General features: G+C 42.2%; 1 protein-coding gene across 1 annotated transcript in view; it reads right to left on the reverse strand.

The window, feature by feature from the left end:
• Positions 1-8177: 8177 nt before the first annotated feature.
• The window catches only part of F13a1 (coagulation factor XIII A chain), a 159731-nt gene continuing 151516 nt past the window's right edge, over positions 8178-16392 (reverse strand). Inside the window, exon 14 of the mRNA XM_051170126.1 lies at positions 8178-8471. Coding sequence (XP_051026083.1) covers positions 8318-8471 — 154 coding nt within the window. The 3' untranslated portion in view covers positions 8178-8317. The remainder of the gene's footprint in view (positions 8472-16392) is intronic.

Raw genomic sequence — 16392 nt, forward strand, 5'->3', positions numbered from 1 at the left:
AAGGTTAGATGGAAGTTCTTTTTGTAATATTTTATATAGATATATTTATTTTATTATATATTTGTTACTGATACATATGCAACTTAATTGTACAAATATGGCACAGGTTACACATCTATTCCATTACAGCACATACTTAAAATATGTTCTTAGTAGTGGAATTGCTGGTTCACTGTGCATTGAGAATTAGTATATAATGGTGAAATGGCTTCCAAAGGGGTTGGCCCAATTTATGCCAGCAGAGACCAAGGCCCATTTTTTATCTCACTGTCTCAGCAGGATTCTTACTGCTTCTCATTCTAGCAAGAGATCAAGCATGCCATAGCCTTTTAATAGTTTGCTTTCCTGCTAACAATACTGCTAAAGTAAGAAGAATAAAGCTCTCCCCTGGACACATAATTATATGAAGTGTTAATTTTCAAAACCCAAGGTTCAGTCAGTGTTATGTTATGTTATGTTATAGGCTCTTATTTTATGTGTAACCAGCATTGACAGAACAAAACATTAAGGTTGCCTTTAAATTAGGGCTCTTTAGGGTGGAGTTAAGATTAAAGAAAAAATGGTTGAAGTCTAATGCCTTTATTCTTTGAGTATCCAGCCTATGCTTTTTTTTAAGCTTAAATTTCCCAGGACACAGCCTGCATTTCCTGGCTAACATTACCAGCAGAGACATCATTGAAGCCATTGTTTTCATTGTAGAGAGAGGTTTTATTATATTAGTCCTATTAGTCAACTTTGTGTCATAAGAATATTTGGTTGATCTATGTGAGCTTTTAGCATTGTGCACTCCATAAAGCTAATTGGGATATTACTGAAAATACCCAGCATTTCTTAGTAATGATCAACATAAATGGCAGATTTCTTTATTGGAGTCATAATTTTTGAATTCATTGTTACAGCTAAGGCAAAAGAACAATACTCATGGGCTCAGTCTTGCATCTGTAATAGAATTCACAGGCAGGAGGCACATTTATCAGCACCAGGCCACCACCCTTGGCAATTTATCCCTTATGCCATTTTTGGGGGGTAATAAAATGCTTGGTGTCTTTGACATATGAAAGTCTATAAGAGATAGAGGTCCAGATTTTAAACATGGGTAGTATTAACCACCTGGGCTAGAACCAGAAACAGTAAAGGATAAGTGGATATAACATGTCATTAAGTGACCAGAGCTGCCAGAGGCTGGAGCTAGCTAAATTGGTAAATTGCTTACTGTATAGACATGAGGACCTGAGACTGGTCCCCAGAACCCATGTAACAGGTCAGGCAGGGTGCCTGTGCTTCTAGTACCAACAGTGGGAAAGCACAGACAGGAGGATCTCTGGCGAATGTGTGAACCACAGGTCCCAGTGAGAAACTTTGTTTGAAAAAAATTAGGTGCATGGTTCCTGAAATTGACCAGTAGCATGGCTCCTGTAGTTGACCTGTACACATATGTATGTATGTATGTGAACACTTATACCTGCATATACAGTGTAATCCCATATATGCAAAAATGTGTACACACACTCATCCTGTAACAAAAAATGTAAACAAAGAAGCAATTATGAAGGGACCACTCTAAATGAGTGGTAATCACTGTGGTCCTAACACAGAAGCACTTCTCTAAGGGCAAGGCTGTTTCTCCTGAGAGAAATCGCACTGAAATGTAGACGAGAAAGTCCATTCATCCTAAGGTTTGTTCAGTGAAGAAGCACATCAGAGTTTGCAAGGATGTGCAGGGACATGTGTCCCAGTAACCACAGGGACATCGCTTGAGTGGGGTCTTGTACAGGGCATACGTTATGAATAGCATAGCCTGAAAAACTATGGGCCTAGCTGCAGTACATGAAGGCCTGTTGGTCAGAGGCTGTCAGGAGTTGGCTTCCCATCACGGCCACTAGTGAGCCTTGAAGACACCATTTTAAATGGATAGATTGCTTTTGGGTCATTGTGTCCACCAGGCTAAGAGCGTTACTGGTTTCCTGCTTGCCGGGCTTGTTTCTGAGTAACCCTTATTAGAAGCCCTGGCTTTTGGGCCATTATCATATTTCCTTAATCTGGAGGCTACAGACATTGGGTTCAGATACAGGTGGAAAATTCTTGATGCAAAAAACTATGAAATCTGAAATGTTCAAAAATTGGAAAAAAGTTGATGGCACGATATCACAAGTGTACAATCACATACCATCTAACTTTGCTTTATGGGACTGGGGTGCATTTCAGTGGTGGACTGTGGGCTTGACATTTGCAAGGCCCTGTATTGGACTTAAAAACAAAAAAAGAAAACACAAAAATAATCTCAAAACATTCAAACTGTTTTATGCACAAAGTCATTAAAATATTTTCCCCAGGCTATGTGTATAGAGCACATATGAGCAGTAAATACATTTTGTGCTTAGATTTGGGTCCTACCTTCACGATTTCTTATGACGTATATTAAAATACTCCAAAAGATGAAAAATTTCTTTTAGTCTCAACCCTTTCAGATATGGAGTACTCAGGTTGTGTGACTAACATAAAACAAAATTACTTTATTCAGTTGTTTGACATAATTTATTTTGATTGAAATAGAGGTTCATGACCAGAACTTTAGCCAGTGTGGTGGTTTGAATGAAATGGCCTCCATCTATCCATAGGTAGCGGCACTTTTAGGAGGCTTGGCCTTGTAGTAGGTGTAACCTTGTTGCAGGAAGTGTGTCACTTGGGGTGGAATTTGAGGTTTCAGATGCTTAAGTCCCAGCTGTCTCTCTTTTCCTCCTGCCTGGTGATCCAGAACCTGAGATGGCATGGGCTTCGGAAACTTCAAAGCCTACCCCTAGTGACACTCCTCCAATGAAGCCACACCTCTGATCCTTCTCAAACAGTTCTTGTCCCTGGTGACGAAGCAGGCAAATATGTGAGCCTATGGGGCCTTCTTATGCAAAGCACCTCAGCGGTCATCCTTCACACTGTGACTCTTTCCTTTTTCCTCTTCCAGTTGACCTTAATAGCCTCTCACAAGATCTTGTTGAAAGTGCCAGAAAACCATATTTTAATAAGAAATAGATTTAGAAATGGGCAATGTCTATTACACTTGAGAGACCATGTTGGGTATCTTGAAATGTGGATGCCTGTTGTGGATAAAATATACATCCATGTTTATTACTAGGAAGAGTCAATAAAGTTAAACACTGCTAGGCATTTCCTTAAAGCAAAATGTTACTCGGTTTGTTTACCCCCAGATTGCTAGCCGAGTCTCCCAGTTTTTCACAAACCTTCTCACCACTTAGTGAGAACAGAGCTTTCTCCCCTATATCATGATTTATAGACAAGAACTGGGGTAGATCAGGCCGGGTGATTCTTCTCCCAGTGGCAGTGAACGCAGCCCCTTAGTGACATGCATTGGCAATGGGTACTTTGGAAGTTTAAGATAGTTTATTGCTATACTGGTGGCTTGATGGTGCTAAGCTTTGCTAACAGGACTGGAGCGTCTACACGTGGCTTTTCCTGTGTGGCTATCTCAGCAAGGACACCAAGACACAAGAAGTAAAAATTTCTGATTTCCCAAAACATAGGCCTTTGACTAGGTGTCCTTGGTCACTTAGCTGCTCAAAGGATGTCTTCCATCTCTCAGTGCGAAGAGTAACAGTGATTCTTGGTCATTTAAAATCAGCCTCCTTTATGCAGCAACAAATCCTAAATCTGACTGTGATTTCTTTTTCATGCTGTACTGTCCCAATAAGTTTGGCCAATTTAGAGAGAAAAGAGTCCTTTCTGAGTTACAGATGCATTGCATTTTTATTTTGCTAACTAGGAATACTCATCAGGAAGCCATTGTTAGTCTTAGACCTGATGAAGCATGGCTCAGATGATAAATTACTTAAGTTCTAGAATAGTGTTAGCTATAAAAAATGAATAGGAATTTGTGAAGTGTGTCGATGGCAAGTTTGTGGGGTGCCTCTAAAAAAATGCTCATTGCTGTGAGAGTTTAGAAGATATTGGAAATGAATCCTGGCAGTCAAGATGAGTACCACTTTCCCGAAGCAATGGAGATGCTTCCTAAAAATCTTATTTTATAAAGTAAATTCTTACAGATACAGTATTAATCTGATTGTTTTCAGTTTAATAAGGTAAACATTTGTAAAGGTAAAGGTTCACGTGAAAGAGTTAGGAGGTGAGAACAGGAGCAAGAGATGTGCTTCAGAAGCAGTTGGGTCTCTTGGGTACCAAGGTGGAGAACTTTATGGAAGACAGAGGAACTATGGCTCTATCAGCAAGATGCTGGGCCATCAGCTGGTGGTCTTTTCTCATCATGTTTACCTGGTTGCCTCAATTTTATTTTCTAGAATCTCATGTCATACTTTTATTAGTTTTTAACACTCCCCTCCCCCCACGTGGTACCTCCCATTTTATTTATGAGGGCACTAGTATACCCACTTCCCATCCCTGAAATCCGCTGTGGTATAACCATCAGTGCCACACCTTCTAACCTGATGTGAGTCAGGCCTGCCACCCCATATGCACCTGACCTTAGTTCTACTCCAAAATGCAGCTCAGAGGGAACAATGTGTCATTCTGGGCAGTGATCAGCTCTGATTTATACCTGCATTTCTTACCGTGAGGTATCCTCACAATCTTCTTTAAAAAGCTAATTTATAGCCATCCTTCCTCCTCTCTCCCTTAGACAAGCCATTTTCTGTCAAACTGGCCATTAGTTTGTTCTTCACGTTTCAGTTTAGGTCTCTCCTCCTTTGTTCCTATAGAAACAAGGGAAGACTTCTCCTGGTGTCCTTCTGTCCGTCTCTCTTTATTCTGAGTTTTTTGGTTGTTTTTTTTGTTTTTTTTGTTTTGTTTTGTTTTTGTTTTTTTTGTAGAACACCTTGTACTACACTTGTTGCTCTGTTATGCATTTTTTTTGTCTTGATCATTCCTTGTCTGATAAAACAGCTTCTGAGAAGGGAGCAGGCACATCTCATTGCATTTAAGTGTGTGTGTGTGTGTGTGTGTGTGTGTGTGTGTGTGTGTGTGTGTGTGTGGAGAAAAGGATGGGCAGCTTCCTGGAAGGCTGGACATTTGGGTGGATGGTAAGGGGATTGGCTGGATGATAGAAATGGTGAGTGGCTTGATGGTTGAGCTGACTGACTATGAATTTTATAGTAACATGGGATACACATCCATAATTGATGGCTTTCCACTCGGGAGGCTGTGGGTTTTTTGGTTGCCAGCAAATATAACACAAACTCTATTGCTCTTCATATTCCTATTATATGTGTGTACATGTCTCTGTGCTAGTCTGCAGCTCTTCAGAGTCCTGAAGTTAGTCTTCAGTCTGTGTTCTTAAACCTCCGAGGAGACGACGAGACTGAAGAATGTGCTGTGAATGTTTGTTCTGAAACCAAAGTTTGTTTTCACTGCTGGTTATCTCCCAAGATCAACCCGTCATGATTCACAGTTCCCTGGATCCTTTACTATTGGCTAGAAATAGTTATATTTACTTTCTTTACAGGATTGATGAGGTATATGAAAAAACATAAAATCTGTCTCTATTGTCTGTTTGTCTGTCTATCTATCTATCTATCTATCTATCTATCTATCTATCTATCTATAATCTGTCTATTTATATATCATCTACTTATCCATATGTCACCTATCTATATATTTGCTTATATACCATCTATATGTTTTGTATATGTTATTAATGTTGACATGTCCCTTAGAAAAAAATTTCTGGACATATAACTATTATTACCCTTACTCTGCCTTGAAGCTCTGAACTCAAAAAAGGATTTGCTTAAAAATCATCAAAGCTGAACACAGACAGGAGCTAAAACTCACAATGTCTAGTGTTTTCAGAGACCATTGCTTGGTATTGCTAAACTATGGTTGTGAGAGGCAGCACTTCTGCTATTCAGCTTAGAAATATTGTAGCAAATACCTGAGGTAAGGTTTCCTTTGACCCACACTTCAGAGGTGCCAGGCATGGCTGATTGATTTGGGGGTCTGTTGTGAGTAAATAATGGCTGGGGCACATAGCAAAAGCAAAGCCACTCACTTCACAACCAGGAAGTAAAGATTGAAGAAGGGGCTGGAGTAGCCGCATTTCCTCTGATGACATGAAGACCTGTCATTGGTCCTTACCTCCAAATGATTCTAGCATCCCCTAATAGGGCCATGCAGAGGACTAAGCCTTGACTACATTGACCTTTGAAAGACAAGATCCATACTACAATAGCATTATTGTACATTGTAGAGTCCCAGCTGCCAGTGGGGCTAGGCTGGTTCTAACATAGGTATGATGAATAGATTTCGAGTGCCAACTCCAGATTGGATGGCAAGTGCTGCTTGGGATTGAGGATTCTGAGGCCCTATCTGAGTTGGAATTGTTCAGTGATGTTTGCCATGACCATTGGAGCTCCCGAACATACTTTCTGTATGTTTTCCATGCCTGTTCGAACACCACAAGAAGTGCTTATCTTGACAAGTGTCTATGCTGCCTGTCTGCTCGCTCATCCTTTTGTTTTGTAAAATTATCCGTAAGCAGGTATCTTTGGAGAAATATCAACTTCTAGAAGCTGGTTTTCAAGCTAAGTATGCAAACTTCCTTCTTCAGTGAAAATGGTTAACAAAACTCAGAAAGAAGGTGAGGAATGCTAAAGGCAACAGCAATAGCTCTTAGTCAGTTTACCTAAAGGGTGAATACATGTCTTTCTGTTCAGGGTGGAGTGTACACTGCGGAGAGAGAAGAACTAGAGCTTTGCAGGCAGTTGAGTTTAGTTATATGCAGTGTTGAAAATTAATACCATTTACTTCTGTGCACATGTAATCAGATTAACTTTATTATAGGTATCTATTACAGTCTCATTAATAATGACATACTAAGTTAAGCTGTTTTAAAGTCTAGCAAAATGCATTTCCTTTAGAATTAGATGCGAATGCTGGGAGTTGACATCATGGAGTTATGCTTACAGAGAGGGTCTGCTGACCCTCGGGGGTTAGTACTGAGGGCTCCAAAACCTCTCAAAGGTTTAGAAATAAGCCAGAGCATAGCGACCGGCTAGAACATTGTTATGCTTTCTTCCGTAACTTCCATAACTGGGTAGTTTTTTCTTCTTCTGGCTAGGAATCGCAGTCACCTGGCCCAAAGCACAGCCAATGCATTTTATGTGGAAATTCTACCTATAAATCTGCCTTACAAATAGACGCCAGTGATCTTCTCTGTTGGAGCCTTGCCACACAAGGCAAAGAATTTTGGTGTCCTCTGTCCTTGGATCAACAGTACACTAGGCATTTGTAAGGCTGAGTCCACGTTAACTCTCAGCACCCAAGGGCCCAGGCAAGGGAGTGTTATAGGAAATGTAAAAGGAAAAGGAGGAATCAGGATCTGTTTGATGTTCCACATGCCTGACCTCTAAATCTGCTAGTTTCCCAAGCTTTTTTTTTTTTTTTTTTCCTTTTTGCCTGTGTCATGGTGTGAGGGTGATGATCTCAGTGACAGGTGAAGCATAATCACCAAGTAGGGACACTAATTCCTCATTTCTCCAACCCCGAGTCAGTGCCTTCACTTTCTAGCTCTCTACCTCAGAAAGGGTTAAAGTAAGGATTATTCCTTCTTGCTGATCAGGCCACAGTGTGACACCTATAAAACGCACCATAAACTACATTATTTAATAGATCTGAGCACCGCACCTGCTTCCCTATCTCCTCTTAGGTGATTAAGTTCCCCCACAAATGCAATTTGTTAATGCGGGGCCACATCCCCTCACAAGGTAATCTGTGAAATTTGGCAGGCAGTGCCTTGACTGCAGCTGCAAGATGAAAGACCTTTCTCTGGCTTTGCCAAGAAGAAAAATGATGTCGTGCTTAATTCCTGGAAAAATATTTTAACGCAGAGGGTACAACCTGATTCCAAGAATGGGGAATAGAATTGTAAGGATGGAATTATGCATTCCCTTTCCTTTGGGGGGAGTATGTTACCCCCAAAAGGCCGAGTGGGGGAATCGCAAGTCTTAATTGAGGCCAGGTATTGGGCACCCTCCCCCTGCTCATGGGAAGCCCTCTGATACAGGGAACTGCAGCCATTTATAATGATAAATGATGACTTTTACTCTTATGAGCTGTGAAAGCTTAATTATAGCTCAGATCTCTTGGAAGGGGGAACAATTCAAAGCTAACTCCTTCATCCAATGGCCTGTGTTTGGAAAGGCATGTCTATGAATCTGTAGCATGCCCGTGCTGGGGTTGGCCTCAGTCTTCACACCCAAATCAAAGCAAGAGCTAGCTATTTTTTGCAATAGGGTTTCCATAGCCAAGACTGCAATAGGCCATGCACCCAGGTCCATCTCAGCCTCCTGGGCATTTACATGCTAGGTCGTCTTTGAATCTGCAGATCCAGCTCTCCATACACATGTCTCAGGGAGTCACTGGACATGCTGGCAATCAGCTTCCGAGGGCCAGAGACCCAAGGGCGACAGACTTCTTCCCACTGCACAGTGGTGTTGGGCTGGATTTCACTGAAAATACAAAAAGCAAAGGAAAGATTGGTAAACCAGCTTTCCATCTTAACCAGAAACTCTGAGACTCAGTGCCTGAGGCACTTGTACCTTATCTCTCAGGTCATGATGGGCATAGGACCACCCATTAGGTCTCTAAGCCCCATTGGCTGATTCAGCAAGTGATGACCCAACTGAGGTCCCTTTGTGAGGCTGTGCAAGGTTGGCTACCACCAGTCTCCTCAAGGGTGGTTTCTTGCACCTGGCTGCACTTGCTGGTCTCACAGAGGATGTGAGAGCTTGGCTGAGCATCCCTATGAACTCCAGTTTGGCACCAAAGCCTCCCCTGTGGCCCACTCCATGGGCCTGATCTGCTTTATCTCATCTTTGCTCCACTGGTTGCTTCCTGGGTTTTAAATCCTACCTGGACCTTCAGCAGCCTTTGACTTATCGAGGCAAATGCTTGACATCAACCTCAGGCCTTCACATGCAAGTGCATGTGAACACACACATGGGAACATGCATACACACATGCATGCATGCACACACACATTCACACACAAAGCATTGTTCTTTTCATGGGTGTATGAAGGTCCAGCGTGTCAGAAATGACTTTATACAATATCATATTTTGCAGATGATAAAACTGATGCCCAAAGGAACCTACAGAACCATCAGTATCACAGAGTCTAATGGATTAGAGACAAGAAGAGAAAGGCCGGAGTCAGAATGATTGTGGATTATTCCTAGATTCTTGCTTGTGGGTTAGACTGAATTGCATAGGCTCCTGAGCATCTGTTTTGTTTTGTTTTGTTTTGTTTTTCAAGACAGGGTTTCTCAGTGATAGCCTTGGATGTCCTGGACTCACTTTGTAGACCAGGCTGGCCTCGAACTCACAATAATCCACCTGCCTCTGCCTCCCAAAACCTGGGATTACAGGTGTGCGCCACCATGCCCAGCTGCTCCCGAGCAACTGGAAGCAAAAGGTGGAACTGCCAAAACACCAGAGCAGAGGAACTGACTGCTTCCACCTGGAGGTGGCACAACACAGGCTGCCCAGGGTGGACTTGCTCCAAACAGCTCACTGGCATGCCAGTATTGCTCCAGTGGATTTGGAGCCCCAAAGGTGCTGTAAATACTTAGTAATTATGGATGTTTAGATGTTATGAAAAAAATTGAAGTTTTGATTATATAAGAATACCAAAGAAAACCATTTTGGTCATAGCGGGGTTCCAGAGTAAACACAATTGTATGTGGGGTTTATTTCACAGTTATGACTGCTTGTCAGTTGGAGTATAGAGAGAAAAGGAAATTGCAATTAATCTAATCACTTAAAAACTCAGACACTGCTATCTAAGCAATCTGCAGTGCCTTGTGTCTAGACGACACAGAAGTCTTGTGGCCGCCAGCTCCTGAACCCTGGAGTTGGGACACTTGGGTTCCAGACCTGACTTTCTCATTCGATTAGGGACTTGTTCAGATTCAGTATTGTCTGTAGAGTGGGAATCACACTGTGCTAACCCTGCAGAACTTTTCTTGTGAGGTTCACATGGAACAAGCTTTGCAAACAGCCTGCATCTTAGCAAACATTGCTAGGCATGGAGTGGAAGATTCAGGAAACATCAGCTGACATTTTAGCTGCACCAGCTCTTTGATTTGGTTACATGACGACAGAGGCGTGGCTCAGTTGCTATTCCATCTATAATCCTTGCCAGGGTTACAATTCATAGTGTGAAGGAATCTTTGCCAGGTTATCGTATTATGGTGACATTGAGGCAAGCGCCGTCCTGGGGTTTTAATCTGACTTAGGGATAAAGAGAAAGTGAATATCACCATATATCTGGTGGCCAGGGCCTATAAGTGAGTAAATCTCCTAATTGGGACTGTAAGCAAGTTTTGATGGCCTTAGTGAGTAGGCTGGGTTCTGTCAGGAGTCCTCTTCCCCTAATGGTATGTGAGCCTGTAGGGCTGCTCCTGTCCACGCTGTATGAGCATGGCTGTGTATAAATGAATGTTTAGCTGACCACACGAGAGAGCAAGGAGCCTCACTTCTCCATAAAGGGCACTTATTCATGTTAAAAGAGGAATGTGGTCTTATCAGGGTATCAGACACTCTGAGCCTATCTCAGACTGGCCAAGCCAGACGAGAATCTCACTGTTCACATCAATGCCCAGGATAGGGAGCTTGGGAGGGGAGCTATGGTTGTGGGAAAACTGGGACGAGGAAAGGATGAGGGACTGTTCCTCAAGAGCAGAGATGTGCTGGAGGACCAGAAAACAGCACTTACGCCCAGCAAAGAAGAGCCTATGTCATCAAGAAACTGTGCAGTCAGTGCCATTGCTTGTCAAGAGAGGTCTCAAGGGTCAGAGTTGGGTCTTTTCTCCTGGTCACTTGGAACAAGCTGGAAACAAAAGTGCTGTGGCTATACTTGGTTTGGGACTGGGTATCTGTGGGAGGCATGGCCAAGGACACTGCCAAGGACAGTCAGATGTAGCCCAAAGGCTGCAGTCACATGAGTTTCCATTTGCCTTTGGGATTCCAGAATTACTTTAACCAAAGGTCAAAGGAAGGAAGAAATAAGAAGCCATATGTCTTTGCTTGACTGCTTTAGTATGAAGTTAAAACACCAAAATATCACTTAAAGTCAGCAGAACAATGTACATTCCAGATGCCCGTGCCATCACGTGCCCTGGGACAAGAAAGGAGTGAGCGCCTGTTCTGGTTTGCATGTGAAGTGTTCACCACCAGCTCACAGTCCCCAGCAGCTGCAGAGCCATTCGATAAGGAAGGCCACCAGGAGTGGCACTTCTGAGCGTGATGGCCTGTCCCTGCTTCTCTGCTTTCCAATCCACCACAGCTAGAGAAACTCACCACAGGATAAAGGCCCTGAGCCAAGGCACCATGCTTTTTCCTCCACAATGGACTACTGCCTCTGAAACCAGGAGACACAATAATTTCTCCTTCTCTAAGTGGCTCCTGCCAGGTGTTTTTCTCACAACAATGGGAAGAGCTACCAATCCCCAAACGCAGGGTGGGTAATCAGTCTTTTTCCCTTGTACATGGGCCGCTGGGTGAGAAGAGCCGTGAAAACACTCTCAATGCTCCAGGTCCTGCATTCCCAATGATAATTAAAATGTCCAAATTGATTCTGTGGAAGTTACTATTTTCCTTATTTCGGTTCTTTGTAGCTGTGGCTTCTCCACGTTATTTCAACCAGTTTCACAGAAACCAAATTACGTGAAACGCATAACCTCTGTATAAGCGTTGTTTCCAAATTGACTTTATGATTCAAAGCTTGAAAAATACTGAAACCACTATTGCTTACCATCGGGTATGGCAAGAAGCAAGTGGGGGAAAGTTAATGGTTGTTCTGCCCTCGGAATTATGGAAAGAAATGTTCAAAACGAACCCTTGCTATAATAATGTCACTCCACCTTTGTGGCTGCTGCTTGCTCTGCCTGAGCCCTTTTTATTTAGGAAAGTTCCTTCTGCCTGCTTGTAGACACATGGTGCTCAGTCTTTAGTGCAGAGTGAATAATTCAATGTGAATATGAGTTTCTGATATTTACTTCAAAACATCTCTGTTGTTGTTACCTGGATTCACTCCTTGGCTCACCTGTGGTTTCTCATAATCAGTCAATGTCCCACCTTGCAAAAAAGTTACCCTGCTTCAGGCTCTATCATGGACTGGTGCAAAGCAGGAAATTACTTCCCACAGAAACAAAATCTCCAGCCTTGCTTCTTGCTTCGCTCTTATTAAGCAAAGCTATCTGTGTATAATATGTGTACAGATGAAGATACTGAGATATGAAAATTCACAAGTGGGGCATTTTGCTTATAGATAAATGTCTAACAGAAAGAAGAAAAATTGTTTGTTCATTTCAGCCAGTAAAATAACGTTGGAGTAAACCTATTTCCTGGTTACAAATGTTGTGAAAAATGATGCAGAGGAATGTGCTGAACCATCAGGAAGCACTGGTCATTTATCATCCCAAACGCACACAGACAAATGCAGTCATCATCACAATGAGCTGCAAGCACCTGCGGTTCATCCCCTAGCTGGCTTTTAGCTTCTGGCAACCTAAGTTTAATGTCAGATTACCAAGTTGGTGATTTTTTTCTCTTGAATTAATTCATTGAACCTGATCATGTTTTAAAGTTAAAAAAAAAAATGAGTCTAGAAGAATCATTGTTTAATAATCTGGGACTTTCAAATAAAGAAACTTAAAAGCTAAGGGTCACCGGAAGCAGGACCTCTGAACACTGGAGACAGGCAAGAGGTAGCTGGGATAAGAGCTAGGTACCAACAGGTAAACCATACCCCAGTAATGTTGGTTTGCCCTGAGTGGAGATGGTCACACAGCACTGCTTTCGTATTTCTGGTTCTGATTCCCTGCTCTGTAGTTCCTGCCCTTGGTCCTCTCTACATCATGGTTGGAGAGCTTTCCTGTACTAGATTTGGAGCAAAGATCTGGGGGATGGATGAAGGTAGGATCTCCTAATTCTTTAAGGTGCCAGAGCCCTACAAGGCTTATGGAATTATACAGGGTGGAAAGAAGTTACATGAATCTGGCATTCCTAGGTTCGCTCTCAGAAACATTAAACACAATGGGACATTTCTAATTATCTGGCCCCGTGGACGTGGGTGCTGGTTACCTCTGGTCTTTGTTGAAAATGTGTATGCCTAAGGCAGAAGGAAACAAAGTTTTCAAGCCAAACCTGAGAACAAATCCCTATGATTCCATGCCCTACACACACACACACACACACACACACACACACACACACACACACATCTACACATGCTCCAAGTTTTGACTCTGAGGAAGAAAGCTTCCATTGCTTGGAGAGAGTAATACTCTGGGTCCACTCTATATGATGACATTTAGAGACAAAGGTTTTTAAAGCAGTTAACTAAGGCTGTGAGAATGGGGCCTTTATGATAAGATTTAAGCTCTTAGAAGGGAAGTAGAGCATCTACGTACTCTTTCATTCCACCATGAGAAAACCTGGTGAGGAGATGGCTATATTCCAGCCAAGATGAGTCTTCAACAGGCACCCAATTGCCTGGTGCCTGGCTCTTGACCTTGAACTACTCTGGCTTCAGATCCCTGATCAATACATGTCTGCTGTGTAATTTCTGAATCACTAGAATGTCTATGGGGATGCTACCATCCCCAAGCTGAGGAACACAGAAGTCCCAGCTGCCTGCTGTGGGCCCATCTGCCATAAACTTAGGTACTAGTTTTATGTGCTTCAGTGTACTGTAAGCCAATGTGTAGGGAGGATATCTTCCTTATGGGGCTGGCTTTGTACCTCCTTTCCTTGATTTACCAAACAATACCAGAAAGTAACAATAAGCAAAGCATTTCTAAACTTCATGAGCTTTGACCTCTGTATCCTCCATATGCTAGGTCATTGTACTATGTAGATCATTTTTTTATGGCTTATAGCATTGCTTTCCATGCTGTATTAGTCATCTTTCACCATTATAAGGAAGTGCCTGCCATAAGGTACACATGAAGTTTAATAAAAAAGTCTGCTCCCAGCGCAGAAGGTTAAAGTCCTAGGTTGTGTGGCTCCATGACTTTGCTATCCACTCACCCACCCATCCATCCATCCCTCCCCCCCCCCAACTTTTTCATGTGGAACTTGATGGGTCACTTACACAAACCATAACACATGTGTTGGTCTCAATCAAGGTGGAATTCCCTGGACAGTCAAAGTGTAGGTATAGCACTACTTTCTGGCACCCCAGAGAAATCTTAATGTTACTGAGAAGGAAAAATTGGATATAGCAGGCAAAGATATAGTTCAGCAAAGAGAACGTGTTTCACTTTGCCTGAGCAATTCCTACATCTAATTGGAGCAGGAAGGTGCGAGAATGGGTAAGGGAGACTCTTGTTTCTGAGAGAAACAGGGCTATTGCTATTGACCTCTTCCTCTAGCTGGCGTTGATTTCTAATTTAATTCTTCTTTCCCCTCACAGCTTTCTTATTAGCATAGGGATGTTGTTATGGCCTGTGTTTGCATTTTTAAAAAAAGCACTCAAATAATTTTCTCTATTGTGTATTGCATTTGCAATAGGGCTACTCTGAGATGATGACATGCCAAGGTTGTAAGCTCTGCAGTTGAAAAGAAATGTGAAGAGAATTTTATGAACTTTAAAGGTGCTTCCGAAAGGCTGAGTGAGGCCTGCTGCTTGTAGTACAGCTTGCTGAGAGAGATGGCTTCTATCAAGGGCATTGAGAAAATTCCCAGCATAGAGGGTCATAAGGCAGTTTCCAGAGTCCTCCATTTCTTTTCCTCTGCCTTAGAAGGTCACCCTCAAGAAATGTGCTAGATTGATTGATGTTGACAAGGGCTTGTTTGTGATAGAAATGAAAGTAATAAAGCTCAAAGATTGGGATCCATTCTGGATGTCACACTTTAAGGGGAACACAGACAAATTGGAGCGTAAAGAGAGAGCAGGAGCTAGCATCGTATTAGAAGAAGAAAAGATGAAGGAAAGACAAGTATCTGGTACCTGGAAGAGGAGACTTAAGGAAGAAGAGATAGCTGTTTGCAAACTTTTCAAGCCACCAGATGGAGAGAAATGGGCTTTATGTTGTTCTAGTAAGAAATTAGGATTGCTGGTAAGACAAGAAAGTAGCAAGTGTATGCTGTTTCTGCAGTGAAAGCTACCTGATCATGGCATGAACTGCTGTGTGAGCATCAGACCTTTAGAAGAGGCTACAAAGACAGACTTGCTGGGTGTGGTCTGGTGGTGCTTGGCATAGAAGAGGCATAATTCTATTCACATTACTATATAAGCTAAAGTTGTCTTTGGTACCAAAGGCTGGACAAAGTCTAGAAACTCCTCAGGATCAACTAAAAGGACAGCAACTAAGGCCAACAGTTCTAGGCAATGCCTGTTGGTAACATTGAAGAATGGAGTTGGAAAGACAAGACTTATAAAAAGGGACAACTTTCTCCATCATCTTTAATACATTGAAGATACACAATTGGCATTGATTGACTCGTGAAGAGCTAGTGTGGCAAAAATAATCTCAACTTGAATTCTGGAAGGAGCCACCTTAGATGAGAGTTTTCACTCTATTCTCTAGTCTGTGTTGGCATAATATTCTTATGGACTGTGTACAGTTTACCCTTGCTCATTCAAAGGCTGATTTCTCTGCCCCACTATCTGGTTTCAATCTGGACATTGCATTGTGATGTTTATTCTAAGTATCTCCTGTCTCATTTATTCTCCTGTCAACATTTATTCTCTGTATTGCCAATAAAAGCCAGCTAGCCAATGGTGAACAATACTTTGGGACATCCTGTGACAGTGATGGGGATAGAGGAGAAAGAGCAGAAAGGATAGGAGGGATGTACATGGAGAGGACCAGGAACCACCAGGAGGAATGAGCGAGACCTAGGATATGAGTAAAAAGCAAGTATAATATAGGAAATATAAATGGGAGGAAACTACACCAACTAGGAGGTTTAGGATGGAGTAACTATTGTACAGCATTGTGCTTTAAGCTAATTAAATGGATCCTAGTTTTTCTATATGGTTATCTGGGTATAAATCTGGTTGAGGAGTAACCACTGACTTATACTAAAATTATAAATCAGCATAAAATATTAGTAATCTTTCAACAAGTCTACCTTTTTTGTTTTTCAAGACAGGGTTTCAAGACAGGTAGCTTTGTCTGTCCTGAAACTCATTCTGTAGACCAGATTAGCCATGAACTCACAGAGATCTGCCTGCCTGTGCCTCCTGAGTGCTTGGATTAAAAGCATGTGTCACCACCACCTGGCACCAGTCTACCTCTTAAAAGTCCCATATTCCTGTATCTACCTCAGAAAGGTGGTGTAAGGGATTTAATAGTAGAAGTGTTAGACTAACTCTCTTTCTATCATATCCCATGTAAATCATCCATAAGAAGGAGCAAC

The sequence above is a fragment of the Acomys russatus genome, chromosome 3 (genome assembly GCF_903995435.1).
Source record: "Acomys russatus chromosome 3, mAcoRus1.1, whole genome shotgun sequence".
NCBI classification, from domain to species: domain Eukaryota; kingdom Metazoa; phylum Chordata; class Mammalia; order Rodentia; family Muridae; genus Acomys; species Acomys russatus.